The 23,476-nt window shown below is 42.0% G+C and overlaps 1 protein-coding gene across 1 annotated transcript in view; it reads right to left on the bottom strand.

The window, feature by feature from the left end:
• The window catches only part of SLC9A9 (solute carrier family 9 member A9), a 172,667-nt gene that overhangs the window by 140,392 nt on the left and 8,799 nt on the right, over window positions 1–23,476 (bottom strand). The window contains exon 4 of the mRNA XM_009089176.4: window positions 22,876–22,952. Within this exon, the coding sequence (XP_009087424.2) occupies window positions 22,876–22,952 (77 nt within the window). The remainder of the gene's footprint in view (window positions 1–22,875; window positions 22,953–23,476) is intronic.

The raw sequence follows: 23,476 nt of genomic DNA, 5'->3' as shown, positions 1-23,476 counted from the left end.
GGGAAAAAAGAGAGCCATCTCCAAAGGCCTTTAAAGAGTAATTACTACACACAAAACTTTCTAAATGCTCAGGAAGAGCTTTAGATGCAGCTCAACAGAATTTTTTTTTTTTAAGAGTTTCCTTTAGTATCATCTGGTTTTAAGGGATCTGAAAAGAGGGAGCAAAATTGCTTTGGGGGTTTTTGGGAAGCTCTTGTCAGAAAGCTTCAATAGCAAAACCTCTCTTCAGCAAACTGCCAGTGGAAGAGAAATAATTGGTAGTTTTGGAGCAGGGGAAGTGGGGTATGTCTGATGCAGAATGGGGAGGCTGCAGGAAAGATGCAAAGGACAGAAGCATTGCAAGTAGTCACAAACAGGATCAGAGCACACTGGGAAGGAAAAAGATACCAGAGTCTTCAAGACAGGGAGGCTGAAAGCCTGGCAAGAGTTTTGGTCCCCTGGATGGCTAATAAAGGCCATGTGAGCAACAGGCAGTGAGCACAGCACACCCAACAGGCAGTCAGACAGCAGAGGCTGTGCTGCTCCCAAGGCAGCTGGGGAAACCAGGCTGGGAGCAGCACTCCTGGCAATGTGAGACTGCAGGGGGGTCCAAAAGAACTGCTGAGAGCAGCTATGAACAGTGCACAAAGGGGACAAGATGACAGTGCATAAGGTACCTTAGGTACATGTGAGATGTGACAGATGCAAATTGAGAAAAATCCTTTAAATCCTTGTGGTAAAAATATGCCTCACTGGTGTAGTCAGGCAAGAAATCTGTGCTGAGCTTTGCCTCCTAAAAATCCCAGCCACACCTTCAGCTTGCAGGACCTGGCATCACAGCACCTATTCCTCTGCAACAGAACAAACTGAAAAAATTGTGGCAATAAATACAGATAGGCAGGTTAGTTTATAGGCTACTGTTTCTTTGAAAACGAACTGCATCCTCTAATGCAAACCAAAATGGGGAAAACTACCAGTTCTAAAAGAATCTACTCCTAATTTAAAGCTCTAGGGGACATAAATAGAATGGAACAGCACCTGCTAAGTGAAGATATACAGCACACACACATGCCCTGTATCCTCAATACAGATAGCCCCATCTGCCTGATGATTTTATCAGCAGTTGTATTTTCTTCAGCTTTGTTATTCATTGCATTATCACTGCTGAATCTCACCGTGGGTCTTTATTGTGTTAAAGGTTTTAAAAACATAATTCCAGATTTAAAGTGTTTGTGCAGTTATGCTGTGTAGCATGGAAGAGACTCGTAATTTACATCTTTCTTGCCAAATATATTTCTAGCCTGCAGAGAATTTTTTATCTCATAGTCTAACTCCCTAAAGAATCTTGCCCTATCTAGGCATGATTATCTTGTAGCTTGAAGCCAGTTGAACATAGCTACAGATTGTAATCATGCAAGTAAAAGTGAAAAAATATTTCTTCCTTCACATTTCTTTTTTTTCACAAGGAGTAGTGATATTAATAAACCAACAATAGGAAAAGGGGATGATTTTATTCTCACTTGTATCTGAATTATTATAGTGATTGACTGATACCACAGTAGAAACAAAAAGTCATTTTTCAGAATTTAAAATATATGCTGAAAAATACAAATAGTAGAGATGAAAATTAAAAAAATATTTCTTTATTTTGCTCTTTTTGTTTCTAACATACCAATATATTTCTATAGCTTTTTGCACACAATAGCATCCTTCACATCAAATGCTCTGGCTTGAGCGATTCCTTATTTCAAATTGCTCTGTGTGCTGCTACTTCCTTCTTTCAGTTCTCTTTTAAAGCAGTTTTGTCACTAGAAAGGGTAGTATCATGGGCTTTTCTCCAAAAAATCATTTTCTCACTAATCAAAGCAGGAGAAAACCTCACTGAAGTGTGTCAGGTAACAATAAAGCAATGGTAACATTACCTGAAGTTATTCTGTGTAAATCACACAAGAAGAAAACCCCTCTGGCTATGGAAATAACAGAGATCAGAAAAGAGCCTGGCTTTACAAATCACTGCATCCCCAGTGACCTGGGGCACAGTGGCTGTCCAACAGCTGACATCAGAACTACAGAGCTGTAGCTCTCCCAGAGCTTCAGCAGCAGCAGGTCTGACACAGCTCCAGGGAGCCCTGCTGTGCTCGGCAGCCTTGGCTGGGCTTTTCCCAACGGGCACTGCCAAAGATCTATCACAGAGATTGTGGAGGCAGTCACAGATCATCTCCTGTGTGCTTCTTACATCAGAGGTTGGGATGGGAAGGCTAAATGGAGAGAAACACACTTTGCACTTTAGAGATAGGGAAAGAAAAGCTGTGTTCCAGTTACCTTGGGTCCACAGATGGCTCCTCAGACAGTCCAGTGCTACTGGAGCTTTGGGAAAGTGAGCCTGTTCAGAGTTACTCAATCAAGCAAACAGGTATTGAATGTAAATAAAAAATCCAGCCCAGGTTTCTATATCAGTCAATTTGGGGGCCACTGGTAATAGAAAAAGTGAAGAGATCTGAAAGAGGCTTCAAAAGGGCAGGGCTGTCATGCCCTCTTTTTTCATTTAAGGAACGACCAACCATATTTGTGTTCAAGGCTTTAGGACTGGCTTGAACAAGACTATGCAGAAGGCCTGACTGCTCAGGAAGCCTCAGTGTCTGAGCCTTTGCTTTACTAAAAATGTCTTCCTATGGATTTGTCCTCATGGAAGTAAAGAATGGCTACATGTCAGTATGAATTTTATTTTGGTCAGTCTTCTGTAGTACATTCAACCATGGGTTGAATTATTGAAATATAGAGTTGCTTTCCTTTAAAATGGAAAAAACCATTTTGCCTGGGTTCAAAATTTCAAGATATAATTGTAGATTTTGCTGGTAAATGCTAACAGTGTGGCAAAAGTAAGGAGTGGAAAAAAGGGGATAAGGTGTGAACATGCATGAGATGAGAGTTAGCTGAGGTCACCAGTCTTCACTGGAAACTGTCAATAAGTGGTATTTCATGGTTGGGTTTTTTTTTTAATTTCTTATCTATTTTTTCAGCTGACTTTCAAATAGCCCTTACTCTATCAGAGGTTTACAGCAGTGTGCACCACAGACATAGAAACCAATTCCCCAACACTCACGTCTGTACACTATAATTTAATGTATTTTTAATATTTCTCTAATGAGTATACCACAGCTTCAGGATCCTGTGTTCCTGAGCTCCATTTAAATCAGAGCCATTATGCATTATATGCAGAACAACCTGAACCTCTGCAATGGAAAACCTGCACTTGATCTCAGAGTGCTGAGTAAAATGTAATAATTACTTGGGTAAATGAGCCATGAAACACTCTCAGCTGTACTGTGTCCCAATCATAGTGCCACTTAATATTTTATTGCACTACACAAATTTAAACATTACCTCAAGATTTACTTTACTCAGTGCTATAAATTGAGAGAACCTTTGAAAAGGGGATGAATTGCTGACAGTCTTACATACATACTTTGAGACAGATATCCTCATGACAGTAAAAATTAAATCTAGAAAAAGCAGACATAAGATTTTCCAGATACAATTAATGTAAACTATTTGAGAAATTCCTAATTCACTGTTTTACAGAAGGTGGTGGCATTTTAAAAAAATATTAGTGACACAAAGATACTTTCATTAGGGAAAAAGAAGGACTGAAAATACCCAGTTTACAGAGAGGAAAAAAGGCAGTGATTGTATTGTCTACAGGAGTTAAATGTAATTAAATGTCAATAACTCAGAGTTCTCAGATCACACAACTGTTGTCACATCCTGAGCTAACACACAAAGCCAGTCAGGGCTGGGTAAATTGGGTTCACTGGTTAATTGGCTCATTCAGTCAGTCAGCAATGAATTCCCTTCACCAGTGACATACTCCAGTGATTACCATAATTCTAGCAATCAGAACATGGAAGGTTTTTCTTTACCTACAAGAAGTCAACATTCTGAAGAATTTAGTCTGGTCTAAATATTTAGGGGATTTGTAAGTTCAAGAAAACCTGTTGCAGCTCATAAAATTGCCTCCAATATGAGAAGTTTCTCTCTGGTTCTCAGCTGAGTGGGTGCTTTGTATTCTGAAATGTTAAGACCCCTAATCCCATCCCATTATCAATATAAATGTCTGACTTTAATATTAAAGACCCTGCTAAATCCATGGCTTTAACCACATCTGATAGCACTAAGTGTCTCAGATTAGCTGTGGACCCAGAACAAAACTTTGTATATGTTTTCTTCGCCTTTGAAACTTCAAATGTGCCAACATATAATATCACTGTGTATCACCTTATTACTATATTGACAGAGGGATATGTGAGGATAATTTTGTCTTTTCAACCTCAGGAATACTGTATGTGTGAAGAAAACTCTATGAGCTTTCATCAGCACTCCATATGACAGAAAAATCCTACTTTAAGAAATAGTTTTCAGGACAGTCAAGACTGTTAAAATAAAGACCTGTCTATGAAAAGTCCTCAAACCTTTCAAATCTGAGTGATTAAAGGAAAAAAAACAAGTCTGATCCAGCAGAAATTCACAAGAAACTATTTTGAGTCAAGAAAGTGAGAGCCAATGGTGTTTTGAACTCCCTCTCCAAGAATATAAACATTGCTGCATCCTAACCTGCTATCAGTCTATGTTAAAGGCAGACTCATGCTTCTGGTTATTATTCATGCTGAACTAATTAATGAATTAATTCAGCTATTCTCTAAATTTCAGAATGAACTCTTCCAAAGATTCTGAAACAGCAACATTTTGCTCCACATTTGAAACTACAGTGGAAGTATTGAATTTTACACACAAAACAAGAAAATATTTTCATGTAATATTTCATATCAAAATACATAAACCCCATAATCTCATTTGCAAGGAACTTTACAATAGGTTTTCACTGCAGCACCTGATGTTTCCTTTAAATTAGCTGGTGTTATCATTAAAAGGTAATGAGGATCAGTTTGTGATTTCAGAATAATGTAAATTGGATTAGAGAATAGCCTGCTGTAAAATAGGGCGTGAAATGAACCATAAAGAAAAATGTTTGAAACAGTTTTATCATTTTTATTGGATTAGCTCAGTCAAATAGTGGTACAAGTAGCTCAAGAACAAAGAAAAGAGGTTCATACCTGCATTATAAATGAAGATTGCCAGGTACCCTTGACAGGCATTTAAGTTAGTGCAGTTTTCAAAAGTAAAATTTATTGTTTGATGAAAAAGTTAAATGTATTTAGGACAGAAAGGGATATTGCCAAGGCTTGAGAGTTTCCAGGTGCCTACCTGGGCTTGGTTCTGTCTCCCTTAGAGATAAGGGACACTTTGGAATATCAACCAACTTTAAAACACTGAAGTTCTACATTTTTAAATTAAGGTGTGGTTACATCTTGGGATTTGGATCTTGTGCCTTAGTAATTGAAATCTAAAACTGAGACCTCTGAAAGTGTGAGAATTTCTGTAACTGTATAGACAGGAAAAGATACACATCCAGCTTTTAACAAACATTTCAAGTTTGGGTTTATTTTTAAACAGAATCCTTGCTCTGATGAACAAAGATGGAGGTGAATGATAAAATTTCTTGTACCCAGGCTAGCTCCTGTTTCTAGGGATATAAGAGGATTGATGTGCAATGATGGGCATTGCTCAAGTGAAAACAGGTTTTTTTGGTTGGGAAAGAAAAATTAACTGATGGGCAGGCTTGCAGGTAGGCCTAAAGGGACATGAAACTACTGTGATGAACTTTCAGGAACAGAAACCTTCCAAGCCAATAAATAACTTCTCAGGGTGGAAGTATTTGTGGTGGTATGATTCAGAATGAATCAGCAGCACATGAGCTCCAAAACATTTACCCTGTGGCAAGCAGGTTATCTCATGCTTCTACAGTTATCCTTAACTGGTGTGCCAGATAGAAATGGTTTCTACTCTAGTAAGTGTGGCAGCAGGGTCCCCAGGAAGCCTGCTATTGTGCTATTGTATTTTCATTTTAAACACTCTTAATAATGGGTTTGTGGCTTCTGAAGCTGTCATAATGAGTTTGACAAGTATCAGTGCCCTACAGAGGAGGAGTCTGCTGTCTTGTGGGAGCTGCCTCCTCTCCACCAGACTGTGCTCCTGGATCACATGGATTCAGTGCCAGTAGAACACAAATATTTCAGTCAGCTCATTCACACAGTGGTGTTGATTTCTCTCCTTAGCACACAGTGTTTCTTCACTATAGTTTTGTTATTTTTATATCAAAGTGCATTAAATATGCATCTGTTCTTTAATTATGGCTAATTATGATAATGAGAAAGATGTGCAGATGATTTGACATTTTCATCTGATGCCTCAAAATGTGCATGGCAAAGACCTGGGCAGCTCTGGGAATGGGGGAAGAGTGAATTTGGGTAACAAGAAGGAAGTAAGACAAGTTAATTTCTAAGTTCCCTGTCCATTCTAGTGCCTCAGGGTTTATGCCAGTGACTGGCCTAAAAGGTCCCAAAAATCTCTGTCACACTGGTTACTTCAGCCTCAAGAGGAGCAGCAGATTCATGGTAAATCCCCTGGGGCAAAGACTCACAACAGCCAAACGCGTGGAACATCAGGCATTGCTGTTTGTGGAGAATGTGAGGGGTGGGATGAGAGAAGCCATTCCCTAATCCTCTGCTTTTAAGTGTGTTGTGAGCAACTGGACAAGCTCTAGCTGGTGAATGAAAATGCCAATGGAAGCATCCTGTCCCCACTACCAAGAAGGTTCTAGGTATTCAGAGTGCAAGGTGCTTTCTGTCAGACCTGGACATACCAGGGGATCCTCACAGGCTCTAACCACATAAAAAGCTCTTTGTAGAGTTCTTTTTTCCCATCTTTTACTATAGCTGACACTGCACAAAGCCCACCCACACAGCAGTATGTGTATGCTCTGTGGCTCTGTCCTGTATCCATGCTCCTCATTGACAACATCCAAGAACAGACCCCATTTAAGCTTAGGAATTGCCAAAACATTTGGTTAGTTATTGCTAGCAGAAGGCAGTAGGTGGAAGTTATTTCTTATTCCTTCTGAGATTTAGGATATAAACTATAGGATCCTGTAGGATATATGATTGAACCTCCAGCATAAATCTACAGATGTGTCAAGATCTACTTCACTCCCGGTCCAGGTTTTCATTTCCTTTTCCCTGAAGGAAGAAAAACCTCCTAAATAAATGTATTTTAGTTTTCTAGCACTGGGATGTGATAAGGAGACTTACACAGGCACAAGCTGGAAGTATAAAAGAGAGTTTTACCACAGCATTCCTGAACAGTTTGTGGCAGTAACATCTGAAGGACAGATTGATTTGGTGCATCTCATGGAGGTCACTTCTCTAAGGAATGCCCGTGCCCAGTTACAGGACACGCTGTTCCCATTACAGGATCTGTCATGATGGTTGTGTCTTGTTTAACAAACAAAGTTTCCCATTCTGCAGGATGAGGTTTGATAATCTTTAAAATCCCAAGCTACTGCTGTAGCTTTTAGTGGAAATGATTAAATGGAAAATTGCCTTAAATGCTTCCTGGGTGAGGCGAAAGAATGATAATTAAATTCATTAAATGGAAATGCAGTTGTGATGCACTGGCTGCTTTCTCATGGAAAAATTTACTTTGTAAATACATGAAAAATGGACTGTTTTGATGAGAAAAGAGAGATATTTGTTTAAAGGATTTTGACTTTGGAACAGGGCTACGAGTGACAGTGGATTACAGGAGATAAAATTCTTAAATATGTATGTAAAAACATCATGGGACAAATTATTTTTGTCTGACTGACGTACATTACATATCAAATTAAATAGAAGTGTAAATAAGACAAATATATAAGATTTGGCCAGATTACACAGCACACTTCTGTGCTGGGTGATTGAAACCAGGAGCTATATGAGTCTTGAGAACTGCAGGACTAAGAACTAAGCTTAAACTGTCCTTAAATGTCCAGGGTTTGTGAAGGCAGAACAAAACTACTGATTAGTAGAAAAGCAGGTGCAGCTCATTGGGATTCAGGGTAAATCTACAAATATGTGTCACACTGTGCAGCATCAGGATGTAGCAGTGGCTCGATAGTGCTTATCACTCTGATAAAAGCATGCAGAACAGGGCATGAGAAACAGCCTACAGCCAGAACTGCTGGGCAAGTCTGGGTGAGGGAAATGCAGGGTGATTATTAAGGCTAAGGCTAGCATGGACGCTGGGTAAATATCACTGTTCCTGCAAAGGTGTGTAAGGGGATCTTTCCACACCCATTATTTAGGGGTTTACAGTTCTAGAAACACAAACACCTTTGCATGCTACACTGGGCAGGGTTCTGTGAGAGCTCCAGTTGCTGAAGCACTGACAGACACTGCTGTATTGTTTCCTACACACCAGCACTGCCTCCAAAAATTCTCCCCCAGCCCTCTGGTGATATGGGCCAGGGCATGGGTGAAGTGGCTTTGAAGTAATGCACTGCAATCAGACATAGATTTGACAAGAGGCTGGAAAATATTTTTCCAGCAATAGGACTGATTAGGCATTCACAGCTAGAGCTGAAGCACTGTAGAAATGCAAATAGATTTGTTCTCTATAATGGCAGCAATTACTGCTTTGCTTCATCCTATAGCTGGATCAAAGCAGAGAGAAAAGGACTGACATTTTTGCACACTAGAATTGCTCCTTCATTCTTCCCTGCTCCCAGGGTTTTAGGTATACTGGACAAAGCAGCCAAGAATGAACTGCAAAGTAGCCTTTTAGGGGTGGAATAATGAGCTCTACAGTCTAATAGCTCTTTTACTGCTCTAATTTCTATGCCTTCGTGATCTACTCCTTCATTTCATCCCTTCAAAGATCAGAGGAAGATTATAGTCTTAAATGAGCAAGACTGAAGTACATTCCCTCCTTGGGAGGACACCGAGACAAATTAACTGATACTACATCACTGAGCATGGCTTACCATGAGCTACAGTAACTTCTGGGACTGATTTCAAACAGCAGCTGCAGCCAAATTGGTTTAACACTGAATTGGTGTTGTGTGATGGGATTTTGGTGGTGAGGGGGACTAAAGGGGTGGCTTAAAGGGGTGGTTGCTGCTGGAAGCTTCTCCTGAGTCTGATGGAGCCAATGGCTGTAGGCTCCAGGACAGACCTGCCCAAGGCTGAGCCCATTGGCAATGGTGGCAGCACCTCTGTGATGAGGGGTTTCAGAAGGGGCACAAAACCTGCACAGATGGATGGAGAGAAACAGCTCTGCAGACACCAGGGTCAAAGGAGGAGGGGCAGGAGGTGCTTCAGGCACTGGAGCTGAGTTTCCTCCTGAAGCTCATGGAGAGGCAGCTGTGCCTCTGCAGCCCCTGGAGGTCCATGGAGGAGCAGAGATCCATGGCAGAGCAGCTGGATGTGCCTGAAGGAGGCTGTGAGCCTGTGGGAAGCTGGAGCAGGGCGAGAACGTGAGAAATCCTCCCCATGAGGGAAAAGGAGCAGCAGAGACAAGGTGGAACAGTGTGATGAAGTGACCACCACCCCCATTCCCTGTCCCCCTGTGCAGCCATGGGGAGAAAGGAGTGAATATGGGACTCATTAAGCTGGGGGAAAAGAGAAGGTTTTTTTAAAGACTTATATTTTTTCTCATTATCCTACTCTGATTTGATTGGCAATAAGTTAAACTAATTTCCTCAAGTCGTGTGTCTTTTGCTGTGAAAGTAACTGGTGAGTGATCTCTCCTTGCCCTTATCTTGACCCAAGAGCTTGTCATTGTATTTTCTGAGCCCTGTCCAGCTGAGGAGGGCAGGGACAGAGCAGCTTTGGTGGGTCAGCAGGGTCAGCCCAGCACAAGAACAGTTTAACAGAGGGTCTATTTAGACCTCACTGTAAGCTGTAAGTTGCAGAAATATTTTTTCTCCTTTAATCTCATATGGACAACTGATTACTCAAAATGCTTGCCAGTAGCAGCTTTTCTATAGGTTGAACCTCAGTTCATCAGATACTGCTCATGTTACATTAGAGATGTCCTTCTTAGATCAGGCCAGGCCTTCACACATGGAAAAGAATTTGGGACTACTCACAAAACTTAAGAGTGCTTCAGAATCAGTAAGCATTGCTTTATTGTGCCTGTTGGTATAGTTCCAGGTAATTAAGTTAGTAATTATTTCTGGATTTTCTTGACAAAACTTTGAAAACTGGTCTTAAGATCTCCACTTCCTTCAGTTTGGAGTTCTTGCTTTGTTAACTTGATATGATATGTTTCATATTAGGTCAGGTGTTTTTTATACATGCAGTATCTTTTTTTCATGGCGGTCTCTCATGTACAAGATCACTGGTCCATGGGAGCTGACAGAGATGTTATAGATTTACTCACACCCCCAAACTGGAGGCAGCACTCCCTTGGGCTGAGCAAGGGGACAGTGATGGCAATGTTTGCTCTGTTCCTGAGTGAGCACAGCAGAGCTGGCTGCAGGCAGGCAGTAGCACCAGCAGCCAGAGGTCAGGGGACATATCTGGCTGCTGGTGCTACTGCCTGGCTGGCTGAGGAGCCCCAGGTGGGCAGTGCCTGTGGGATCCTGGGCTGGCCATGGAAGCCAGGCTGGGGAGCCCCAGCACACCGAGCCTGGATTTGCCTGGGGTGAGACATCCTGTCCATGGAAGGCAGGATCCTGCACCAAAGCTGGTCCCAGATGCCAGTCTGGCACCACCATGCAGAGTACTGAACTGGCCTAAAGCGTCCCCTAGGATGGATTATTCCCAATTTTCCTGTTCTTCCCCATCTTGTTGCAACTTGAGTCTGAAGAATACCTGTGCCTTGTTTGTCCTAGAAAGACTGTTTGTGCCTGCTTTTCACAATGATTGAAAATATCCAATCTGAAATTAATTTCAGAGAGTGTTAGAACTTCTGAAGGATAAAAAAACTGGTCCAGGGGCTCCATTTACATTCACTGAAGCTTGAGTCTATTTGGTGGCACAGAAAGCAGAACTGCCTGCAACACCTTGCCAGGAGAAAAAGCACTGATGAAAGGAGGAATCACAGAACTAAGGATTTTACATTTCCATTGCACTTTGATGTTCAGCTTTTGCTGCCCTCCCTCCCTGAAGCAAGCTAACACCGCTGTGTGTGACTACACCCCTCTAAGTGCTTGAATCTGCCTCCAGGCGTTCTCCTCCCAGTCTTCCTGGATACATTTGAAAGATCATCTGCCTCCCCAGCACCTGTTCATGAGTGATGACGGTCAGTGCTAAAGGGAGAGCAAGGGCATCCCAATGGCAATTTTATCAACTGGAAATCATACATGAGGCTTTCAAAACGGGCCAGTAAGGGGAAATTAATAATGGGTAGAATATAATGATCAAAGAAGTGTGAGAAAGCAACTCAGACATCTTTTTAGAGGCAGAAAACCCTGCAGGAAAAAGTATGAAGGCACAGATACTTCAGCACAGCATCTTGGCACTGCACTGTTACACATTCCCTTGAGATAGCACAGCTTACATAGCATCACTATGGCAAGAAAAAAGTATTCCAGCAGGGATATTTGCTGAATAATACTGCAGTGTTTCCACCCCCGACATGTTAAAAATCCGGAAAAAGATAAATATTAAGTCCTTAGACAAGATTTTTATTAAATTACTTAGCTTTTATTCTTTGGATTGTTCAGCTTTTAGTTTGCATCTGGATCATGTTTCCCAGTTTTTTTGTCTTAATGAGGCACTAAAAAATAATCCAATATGGTGTTTTTGTGCAACAAGAATATCCTCAAGAGTAGCACTATAATTAAAATATCAAAGATAAGGAGGTTTGCAAATAAAGCCAGGTTTGATAACACAGAGGTGTGGCACTCCTCTGAAATGTGTTGCCCGGCTTCAGCCATCTGTCCTGGCTGTTACCGAAGGTTTTTGTCCTTGTAACACAATGGGGCTAGTTTTTGAAAAAAGACATGTAGGCAGCGTGAATAATTAATTCTTTCAAAACAGAAGCCACACAAGGGCCAGTAATGAGAAGAGGAAGAACACAGAGGAGAAAAAGTTTTGAACTGCAGCTACAGACACCTTTGTTTACAGCTCCTGAGGAGCTAAACTCAAGGTGTGGCATTTTCTTCTCCTTGGCATAAAAGCTCTCCTGAGACTCTGTAATCAGGGAGAATATTATCTGAGAAGCTTTGTGGAACTGTTTGTCCTTCATGGAGCATTTGTGGGCAATTTTTGGGAAATGTGTTGAACTGCTACCAGTGCTCTACTGAAGTGGAAGGAGTCTGTTTGGATGCTCTGCAGCTCCCAGGTCAGTTTAATGGGAGAACAGCCAGGATTAAAGAATCTACAAGAAAAACTGAGACACAGTGGAGAGATAATGATGTTCCTTGACTACTTGCATCACCACACGCTGTCAGCCAGACTGTGCTGTGAGGGACACCGAGGGAGTGCTTGGGGACAGCAGTGACAGATGGATTCCTAATTATATAAGTTTCTGTCTTAGTGGAGTACCTGAACAGGACCCCCTACTGCCTGCCTGAGAACAACTGCTATTGCCCTACAGTAATGTTAGTGCATTTACATCAGGCACTGTGTCGTTGATAGATAATTCTGTTTTTCAATTAAAAAACCCCATATATATGTGTGTGTGTGTGTGTGTGTGTGTGTGTGTGTGTGTGTGTGTGTGTGTATACATACATGTAAGTCATCCTTGCATATAGAAGAGTTCTAAGTTATCTAGAACATCCATACCACTAATGAGAGACTTTTGTGGGAAAGGAAGCTACTTTATATTACTGCATGTGTCTTGGCTCACTGGGAAAATACTACAAAATTTATGGGCTTACAATTATCATTAGATCCTAATTTTTGGCAGGTTTAACTACTACCTTCTCTTCCCATTTAATTTTAAGCGAGTTGTGAGTTCGTGAATGTGCCAGTTTGATGGCCCCGAAGACAGAGAGTGTCTGTTTGCCTAGAAAGGCAATATATTTACAACATTCCCTTCCACAAACTGCTCCCGAAAGAGCGCTTCAGTGGCACACTTGAGGGGCTAACAAGAGGATCAGTAATGTAAAACCCCGTCATCCTGCCAACATTACTAATGAGGCTGCAATTTGCCAGTGAGAGGTTGCAACTGTAATGGCTTTTGCAGTCTATTCCTTTTGCTAGGAGGGCATTGTAACAACTCCTGCAGGCTTCTGAGTCACTTCCAGTCTTCCAAGTGCTCCCACAAATTGTGTAACTTTGTTAGGGGTGTCCTTAAATCGTTGTGTCAAAACTCCAGTAACTAAGCCCTTACTTAGAAAACTATATGAAAACTCTGGAAAATCAGACAGATTATTAACATTCTGATAACTTGGAAGACTGCACAACAATTTTAGCTAAGAAACTCTGTTGTATCCCCAAGACATCCCTAGTTTTCTAATAATTGTTCATCAGAATTGTTTCATTTATTGAATTATTCAGAACCCTGTGCAGATCAGTGTTGGAAAACGGACAAGTAAAGGATGACGCTTGTTTAATAACTTAAAGTACACCCAATACAATCCGTGCTCAAAGTCCCAGAAAAGTGAAGTGAGCGCTGCAAGTGATGCTGCCGCAGACTTTTGGAAGCTGCTCTGTCACAAGATAAACAAGAGAGCCGGCGCTGGCTCCTCCTGATCGGGATCAGGAGCACATGCTGGATCTGCATGTCCCAGACTAGGCCCCCGTGTGGCCTGCTGTCCCCAGGACCAGCCTAGAGAAGCCGTGAAGAGGAGCCCCGGGCAGTTTTGAACTGCACTTAGAACAAATGAATGCAGTTTGCTGGCGATGAGCTCGGTGCGCTCCCCCAGCGGGGTTCCGCAGTGCCCCCGGCCCGGCCCGGCCCAGCCGAACCCAGCCCGGCCCGGCCCGGCCCGGCCCGGCCCGGCTGCTCCCTTGACTGCGGGCCCGGCCACACGAGGGCGGAGCGCGGGCGCCGCCCGGTGGCTGCTGCGGGCACTGCGGGCCCTCGGCCGCGCTGTTCAGCCGCGAGCACCGCGCTCGGCCGGGCTCGGCCTGCTCCTTCTCTCGCCGTTTGTTTGTGTTTTAAAAGTAGTCGAGATGAGTTTTTTCTCCCCTCTGTGGCGCGTGGGAAGCAAAGCCGAGGGCTCGGGTGTGAGGGGGGAAGGAGTTAAAAGTGTGCGGCCCCCGGCACGCGTGCTGCGCGTTAAACTGCGATCAGCGGGGGAGCGGGAGCGCTCCGAGTCCGAACTCCAGCAGGAGGAGGCTCCCGCACCGCTCTGCTGCGGGATCAGACACAACCCAGCCTTTGGCCGCAACTGCGGGTGTTTGGGAAAGGTGCCGAAGTGTGATTAGGACAGGAAGGCGGATCCTGAGTAGCCTGTAGCCTTATCCTACAGCGACAGGGCTCCTGGCTCTGGTGCTGCTGGCCGGTGCCGGCCTCTCTGAGGCTGCTCTCCCTTCGCGAGCCTGGCTTTTCTTTATTGGTAATCTCCCCTCAAAGCCCCTCAGGCTAAATAAGTTCAGTTTCTTCAGTTTCTTCTTTATGGGACACATGTCCCTGCCCCTGTCCCTCTTGGTGGCCATCCAATGAACTTGCTGCAAGCTATCATCATTGTCAAATGTATGGAATATGGAGTCAAATGTAATGGAGTTCTTAGACAATCAATATTTTAAGGAGAGCCAAGGCTAGGGACACACCTTATATGATTTATAATCAGAAGAAAAGCTCTGTGTACTATTTAAATGTCATGTGCCTCTCTCTCACTGTGTAGGATCTGGCTACCTGACCAGACAGCTTTTGTAGGTTCTGTCTCCAGTGAATGCAGCATCTGTCCCAGGGCCATCATGAAAACTGCTGTGTTTGCAGAACATTTCAGACCAGAACCAGTTGTGCTCAGTAAAAGACTGGTCAGATACAAAAGCACCATTTGATCAGCTGGCTCAGAAGTGGGGTATGTAAAATGGTGGTGGGTGGGAGAACAAAGCATCCTTTGAGCTGGTGTATTATGAATTTTTCAAGGTAACAGGCAGGAGATCTCAGTCATCCCCTCTCTGCCTGCTCCAGTGAGCTACTTGCTGCCTTACACTTCCCAGTGTTGCTCAGCATTTGATCTAAAAGCAAACCTCTGAGTTTGAAGAGACTGCAGGTTGCAGGTAGCTCCATGCTACTGTAGTGGAATAGGGTTTTTCTCCTCTGTTTTAAATTTCTGTTGCACCTTTCACCACGAGGCAGCTCAAAGCACTTTGCAACCATCTCACAAGTCCATGTGCTCCTGACAGAGGGCACACAGTTGCCTGTTTTGACTGAGAAGGAAATGTGGCCTGGCTCATTACCTAGCAAAGCCATACAGGTATTTATGGCCTGGAGCAGTGCACAGCCTGGGCTGGAGGTGCCTTCCCCAGTTATAGGCTTGGTGTGCAGCTTTCTCATGCACTATGGGAAAATATCTGTAGGAGGTGAAATTGAACTAACCCATCAGAGTCATTGCAGCTCCCTCTGCTCTCATCTCCTCTGTGGCCTGGAATTGGTCTGGAAAGAAAGGATGTACTGAGAAAGGCAGTGGATTTCAGGATAAGGGGCCATAAGGGATGCATATTTTCCATTTCACCAGCTCTGTAGAGATGTTTTCCCTGAAAGTCATTGTGGAGACTGCAAGAGCAGATTTGCAAACTCAAAACTGCAATTGATGCCTCAGACAAGGAAGCTTTTTTGCACAGGTGTATGGATGATCTACTGCCAGAGAAACCACACTGCATGTTAATTCTTAAAGGATGCATGAACATCAGGGAAGAAGACATGAAGAGCTCTATTCAAGAGTATTCATTCCTGCAGTTAAAACATTCAAGGCAATTGGGAAGACACTTTGTAAAAAACTCCAAAACACCAAACAAAAACCACACAAACAAACTTTTTCTTCCAGGATAGGGTTTCTTGGGAAGTATCTGGACTTGAGTGTTTAGCCTGTTTTGCAACAAATGTAATTTGCATGCTTTTCAGAAGAGTACATGATTTAAATTCTTTGATGGATTCCTGGAGAAACTGCTGGCTATCAAATACCAAATTAAACATACTTTTAATTTTAGATTAATCTCCTGCTATTCCAGGTTCTTTTTGTATCGGCAGCCCCACACCTTTGGTGTTCCCTATCATACATTTATTTCCTTTGTATGCTGAGGGGTTCTTCTGGATGATACAAATAATTACATCCTGCTGCTTGGCACATCTGTTTATGAGAAGAAAAACTGTTTTTTGCATGATCAGCTCTGCTGCAGTAAACAATGTCAGATGCCTATTGCAAAATAGCAACAAATTCTGGCTGAATTTGCAGCAACACATGCTTGAAGGCATCAAAGTACTCTTGGAAGAACTTTCCACTCCGTGTGGGTGTCAGTGGTCTGGGAAAAACTATTTTATATCAGTGTCTTGATTTAATCCAGCTTTTTATCCATAATTTCAGTGTCAAATAGGAGGTGCTTTGTAAAATACTTTATGACTTTTAGAACTCTCTGAGTTATGGCTATGAGGAAGCCTTTTCCCTCTCTAGTCCCTGTGCAGAATTTCCCAACCCAAGTACCACAGTGGGTGTGTGTTTTCAAGCTTCTCTAAATTTACATTTTACAAACCCATTTTGGATTTACCAGACACCTTTGAACAAAAGTGAGAAGCAGCAATAACCCCTTGTAACTGCAGCTCTGAGTTGCAGGTGGCAACTCCACAGACTGCAATGGAATTACCTCAGCTTTGGACTGACCAAAGAATCAAAGCTACTGCTTTGGGCAACTGAGCTGCACATTAACATGTGCAATATGCATGCAACATGTTCATCTGCCTTTGGAGAAATCTGGAGAGACTTAGCTTGATTTTTCACCTGAATAATCTCTGTTGAGTTTCCTCAAGTCAATGCAAAACTGGGGCAATACTGTCTCACGAGTGAAAGGAAATGCCTGCATTCACTCCAAGATGGGCCATGGAAGCAGCCATAACCTCCAAAAGGGGTACAGCACAGGCACTGCACTCTCACAACAGTTACACTACATTCAATTGAGGTTTTCTTACTAGTTTTGTCTTTATTTCCACTCATAGGCTGAATATCTGGCCTCAAAATATTGTTAGAGTCAGACATCTGATGTTCAGGGGCTTTTAGCAATGAGGAGGGAAAGTGGTCTATATATAATTTTTCCCTCTTTCTCCTTCAGTTAATTTCTACAGCATTAAGATCCTTTAACACCTCCCCTCAGCAGTTTCTGTTTGTACCCAAAAGAAAGCTTTTATTCTTGCTTGTGGGGGGGTTAAGCATTTGCTATTTACAAGTGGTATATGGAGGAAAGATGGACCTGGGGGTTTTTTATGTATCATTTGATGATGTGCAGTACAAAGTAGTATTTTAATTAGGAAAAAAATTACTTTTACATTAATTAAGCCTAAATTAATACAAAAGTTATCACCTGGGAGGCAAGAGCTTAGCTGGTGCAGCAGCAGATAATCCTTGTACAGGTATTTACTTAGTTCATGTAGAGCTCTGTAACAGAGATTTTGTTTTTTGTTACCCTTAACCTGGCCCCATTTTCCCTTGCAGAAACAGTTCCAAAATCCAGAAGAATCCCACAGCACCACACAGTAAATTCATGCCAAACAACATTTGGCTTTGCTCTGCTGGAGCACATAGGTACAAGTGTTTCATTTCCAAGCTGTAAAGTCTATCCATAGCCCTCCAGTGAGAAAGAACAGCCAGATTATAGGGCCAGTACTGCTCCCTCTCAGCAGACCCCATTTGTATATTCCATTAAGCTTCCGGCAGAAAGCAATAAACACACCCATAACCTCCCTAAACTCCCCTCTAGCCCAAAGTACTTATGGAAATAAAAAAATATCCCCAGTCTTGCAGAGCTCAGTAACCACAACTACTGCCTGCTGAAGCTTTTGGGTATGTGTCTGCTCACCTTTAAAATAAGGTTTGGGCTGGTATAACAGCGACAGAAGGGAATCTCTGACTGGACAGTTATGTCAGGATGCATCTCACCCAGCTAAACTGTGGAAAGGAAGGTTCAGCATTTCTTTTTACTGCTGCATTTGAGCAACAATGTTGTTAATTTAGCCCAAGCCATCCTCCTTTAGAAGGCAAAAGAGGGACTGCTGTAACAGTACAGTTAAGAGTGTTGAAAAAAAATTTCATGTGATGGTGGAATCTTTATATCACAGACATTTCAATGGAAAATGTCTACTTTCATAGAAAGTTATGATGGAAAATCTAATAATGATCAACAAAAATATATGTATTGATATTTGTTATTTTTGATACTCCTTTCTCTCTTTGAAAAATTTTTACTTATATATGTATACGTCTATGTACAGAGACAAAAAAATTGCTGTGGTTTTCAAGTAAAAACCATCTAAGATTCAGATTTTAAAATAGAGAATTTAGAAAGGTATATGTTAATTATATTTATTATGTTAATTATATTTACTATGTTGTATTACTATAGTCTCAGCATTTAGTAACCATATGTGGACAGCATTTGAATATTCATTTGTAGAATGGTGAGGAATGGCAAAGGAAAGGATTCTTGATTGCCTGTAAGAATCAAGTATGATGACTTATTCCTCACATTTGAATTTAAATGTCAGGAGAGACTTTGTCCAAACTGTTAGTCACTGCAGTTAAACACAGATATACAAAAGAAATACTTTGATTCTATGAGGGTTTTTTAATTAGAACTTGAATTTTGAGCATTGATTGCCATGAAGTGATCTGACATGGTTACTGTAAATCCAGCATCCATGTGTTCACAGACATACTGGAATGAATAATGCCAAACTAACCACCTGTGGCACCTGCTGAAATAAGAAGTCCTGTCTCCCCAGCCAGAGAAGGTCGTGCAAACTGAGCAGCTAATAAAAACACCAGCATCCTTCCTCCTAAAACGGGGATTATCCTGGAATGATTTTTCCTAACACCACTATTATCAGTTATTTTCATTTCATAACTTCACTCAAAACAGCAATTATTCTACTTTTTCTGATCCAAACCCCAATATTATCTTAGCTCTCTTTGCTTTATTCAAGCAAAATTCTCACTGCAGCCACAAAGATAGATCAAACTTGGCCTACGCTTTCTGTAAATACATTTGTTATTTGAGTTGCACACTCAGAGAGCTTTAAATTCCAGAAAAATCAGGCCTTGCCAAACGTAGTAGACGGGCTGGAAAAATATGAGAGAGTGACTGCAAACGTGCTGCATTCTGAATATTGAAAATGGGGTTTTGGCATTGCAATTCGAGAGAAGCCAAGTGAAACCAAGTAAAAAATCACAGATAAGACCAACTTGATGATCTCAGTGCTCACATGCATAGGCATCTTGGCCCTGGCTGCCACTGAGAATATTGAGCAAAGAAGTCAAAAGGATTTCAGGAGAGGAAAAAATGCAAATGGTTCTACACCCTCTGCCACTCAATATGTCGCTCTGATAGGTTGTTATCACAGTGTCAAGATTTTTCCAAATACTTAAGCACTCTTCCATTATCAAAATAGAAAATATCTATGACAGACATCAATTCTGGAAAATGCACTCCAGCACAGTTTATTAAAAATAGAATCTAAGGGAAGAGAACACTATTCCTTGCAGAAATTAGCATTAGGTCCTTCTCCCTGCTTCTTGCAAAGATGTAAAAAGTAAATAAAAGGCAAGAGGGGGGCAGATGTTCATTTAATCCTCCAGTAGCCCAGTTTTCATGCACTGACTGGGTAGCATCAGCTCAGTGGTGCTCAGCTTACCATGCTCCCAGTGAGGTACCTAATGGAAAAGCAGAGCAACACAGCTAATAGTGAGGTACCTATGGAAAAGCAGAGCAACCCTATGCAGCAGAGCAGGGCTGGCTACACAAGTATGTGCAGAAACCCCTGGAGTCCTGGGCGATATCAAATGGAGCACAAATCACAATGGGACTTCACAGGAGCAGCTATGACTGCAAACCACATTGTGTTCATGGAAGCACAGTGAGCAAACCAAGAGGAGCCATTAAGTCTTTTGTTGGCACCTGGAGGTGACATGTGGAGTAGAGGCAGTTTGCACTCCAGTACAGGGAAGACAGATGGGACAGAACCACCGAGATAATTTGAGGGCTGTGGCATATGAGAAGAGACAGAAGCTGAGCTCCCTCATGTAGGTGGGAGTGGAGCTAAGTGCTGTCTTGAGGTGGGTACAGAGAGCATGAAGCCCCCTTCTGAAGGCTGCAGAGGGAAAGGACGGGAGGCAAAAGTCACAAGGTGAAGCAAGGGAAATTGCAACTGGATAAACACTTTGAAAGACACTTGGTAGTAAGGGTGCTTAGGACTGGAACTGATATCTCAGAGTTCTGGATGACTGCAGACATCCAGACATTGCTTCCAACCAAAGTTATTCTCTGAGTCCATGAAACTCAAGAAGTCCCCTACAGCAAAAGACTGCCTGCCCTGTGTCAGGCTGAAGCTCAGAGAGACTTGTCTTTCTCAGGAAGAAGTAGCTCTCTCAGTGGTTATTCCACATTGCTCTTCAGAAGATAGGAAGCTGGAACCACTGACAGAGAAAAGATCTATTGAAAGACAGAATCTTCTATGATCTTATGTCATGCAGACCCAGAGACAGCAGACTCTGTTCACCATGAAGGGAACCACTTCAGCAATTCTGCAGCTAAAATAGAGCTTGGAGAGGGGGAAGTTCCCCTTTCCCTCATGGGATCATTCTGCATGGATCCTTGCTAGTCAGATTTGGTGTGAAGGGCATAATTTATGCACTTTGATGGGAAAGCTTTATATGTTTCATGTGTATCAAGTGGCTGGGGACAGTCTTACAGCAAATATGGGCAGGCCTTCCTTAGAGCAGTACTTAGCTGAAAGCAAGTAGGTTTTGGCACAATCTAAAAAAAAAAATCAATCTCTCTTACTCCTCCTTCCCCCACCCTCAGTGGGAATATCTGATTATAGCCTTTTCACTGCAATTCCACACAGCTCCTCTTTCTTGAGGCCTTTCACACAAAAGCAAAGACTCACAAAGAGCAGACAGGCACCATTGTATCCCTGTGTTCCATGGCAACGTTTTAGCACTCCAAGAGTTTGCAGCAAATCCAAATGATGTTTCTGTCCTTTATTAATGATATTTCCCAGCTGTTTCTGGTTGACAAAGAGAGGTCTGGTCCTTCTTTGTTACAGGCTGTGCCCTGCCACTTCAGGGAGCCCCAGAGGGGTTTGCACAGAGCTCTGTAGTTCAGGCAGCAGGAGCAGAGCTCCAGTGAGAGGCTGCAGACATGCAGAGCTTGAGCCTGGGGATCTTGAGGTACTGCCTGTGTGTGTGCTCTGCTCATATAATGGGAAGAAAGCACAAGTTTAATAGTTTAAAAATACCTGTGCACAAAATACTTGTCTACAGCAATGAAACCTAGAAGTACCTCAGGGCTCTGTCCTTTTTTTTTTGTACCAGCAACTAATTCTTCACCCTTTCTCTCTTAGGACATATTTTTTTCTTTTACGGCTTACTTTTCATTCCCTTCAGTACAGTTTTCATGTCATCTTCTTCATGCAGTCATTATCTCCTCCTTATCCTGACATTATGCAAACATGCCTCACATTCACACAAGCCCTGCTCTGAATATATTTCTGCCTTCTCTGCAGTGGTTCCAGTGGGGGCTGTGGGTTTGCACAAGAACACAGTGCAAGGCCCAGTGCTTACCCCTGTCTACTCTAAGGCTTCCTTAGGATCTTTATCCCTGACTTTGGGCTTGAACTTTGAATTGTTAGTAGCAATTTTTCCTAGTAGGAACTTTGTGTAGTAGATTCTATCTGCATTTATTCTGTTTCAGATAAAATAGCATATTTTACTAAAATTTACATACAGGAATTAAAGTATTGGGAATAAAGGCTAAATTCAATATATTATGTATATTTTAACAAACTTATCAAAGCTTCTCTGGCCTTTTCCATTTACAAGGGGCAATGTCAGAGTCATAAACCAAATGCATATTTAAAGGCATTACTGGGCTGGACAACCCTGATGCTTTCCTACAGTCTCACACATCTGCTGGCTTTGGTTTATGTTCAATAGCTGAGACAAGAGAGTGGAAGCACAGGAAGAGTCCTGCTGAGATCCAGAGCCATTGTTACCTCAGAAATGTGCTACTATTTAGCTCAAAATGTTGTTTGGATGTAGATTTTTTACTGAATTTATAATTTCAATCTTAGGGGTGCTCTCTTCCATAGATGGGTATGAAAAGAAAAAAGAGCAAGGGTCACAGGTATAATGCAAATAAAGGCAGGGGAAAAATATGAGTGTTGAGCTGTCCAAGCTGTGAACTTCAAGAAGTGATGAGGAAAGCAAATTTCTTGAGTAAAGCAAAATTTCAGAAAGAAAAGTGAGATTAAGCTTTTCCTCCCCAATAAATGGGACACATGGCACAATGCCTCTGGGTCTGAAATGGAAGGCATCCTTTTTCCTGAGCCCAAAGATGTTCAGTGGTTTTTCTTTACATGAAGGGGAGATAGCCACATTGAGAGTTTACACTCCTCTGTATTACAGCACAGAAGATGATCATACTTTGATTGGAGAATCTAAATTTTCCTGGCACTTGGAGCAACCATGGCTTACAGCACATTTAATACCACAATGCCTCTGGTGCATGATGCTTACTAAGCTTGATGATTAGAAATCTAGGATATCAAGATAGATGTGATGACATACCCATAAAAGAATGGTTTTAAAATCATTGAACTCAAAGTTATAGGTCATTCATGTATTTTACTATTATTAAAATGACATTAAAGGAGAAACTTCCATCACATAATAATAAAGCCAGTAAGGGCTTTATACCTTTTCCATCTCAGCACTCTTTGAGAAGGAATTACTTTATCTGCTACACCAGTTGCTAAGTATATGGACCATGCAGGGTCTGCAATTCTTTTTACAGTTTAGTTTTTAATTGAAAGAAATACCAAACATGTGATAATAGCAGAAGGCTCACTTACCCTATGACAATGCAGGAGATGGCAGTTCCCAAAAAGGCGTAGGTTAAAATTGATCCTAAGTTACGGAAAAAATGTCTCTGGGGAGGAAAGTTTGAAGGGAAGTCCTTTGTTATATAGTAATTAGAAAAAGCATTCAGACCAAGTAGAAACACATCTAGAAGTGTTGCCATTTGTTACAACACATTTCTCATGTAGAAAATGGAGCAATATTGGCTACCTCAGTTATTTGGAAATTACAACTTAGAGGCATTTAATTTTTTCCCCTGGGTGGAATGCCATCAAAATTCCCTCTTTTTTATGTATCCGGCCAAATGTTTCAGGATCATGGCAGATTGGAAGTACCTGATGGCCAGTGGTATCATGACCCCATCTCTTGAACAAAGTCCTGATCAGGCAGGATATGAAACACAGGCTGTTCCTGCCTGCAGTTTGCAGTACTCAAAGTGGTCTCTTCTCAAAACAGGGAGACCTAAGTGCTGTAAACTGCTCAGCCAGATCTTTGCCCAGGGACAGAAAGAGAGCAGAATGAGGGCCATGAATCATTCATTTTAATCCATTCCTGCCAGGCAGTGGATTAAATTGGCAATGAAATTGTGAGCTG

The sequence above is a fragment of the Serinus canaria genome, chromosome 9 (assembly GCF_022539315.1).
Source record: "Serinus canaria isolate serCan28SL12 chromosome 9, serCan2020, whole genome shotgun sequence".
NCBI lineage: Eukaryota > Metazoa > Chordata > Aves > Passeriformes > Fringillidae > Serinus > Serinus canaria.
Note: the sequence above shows the minus strand (reverse complement) of the source record. Positions and strands in the feature narration are given on the sequence as shown.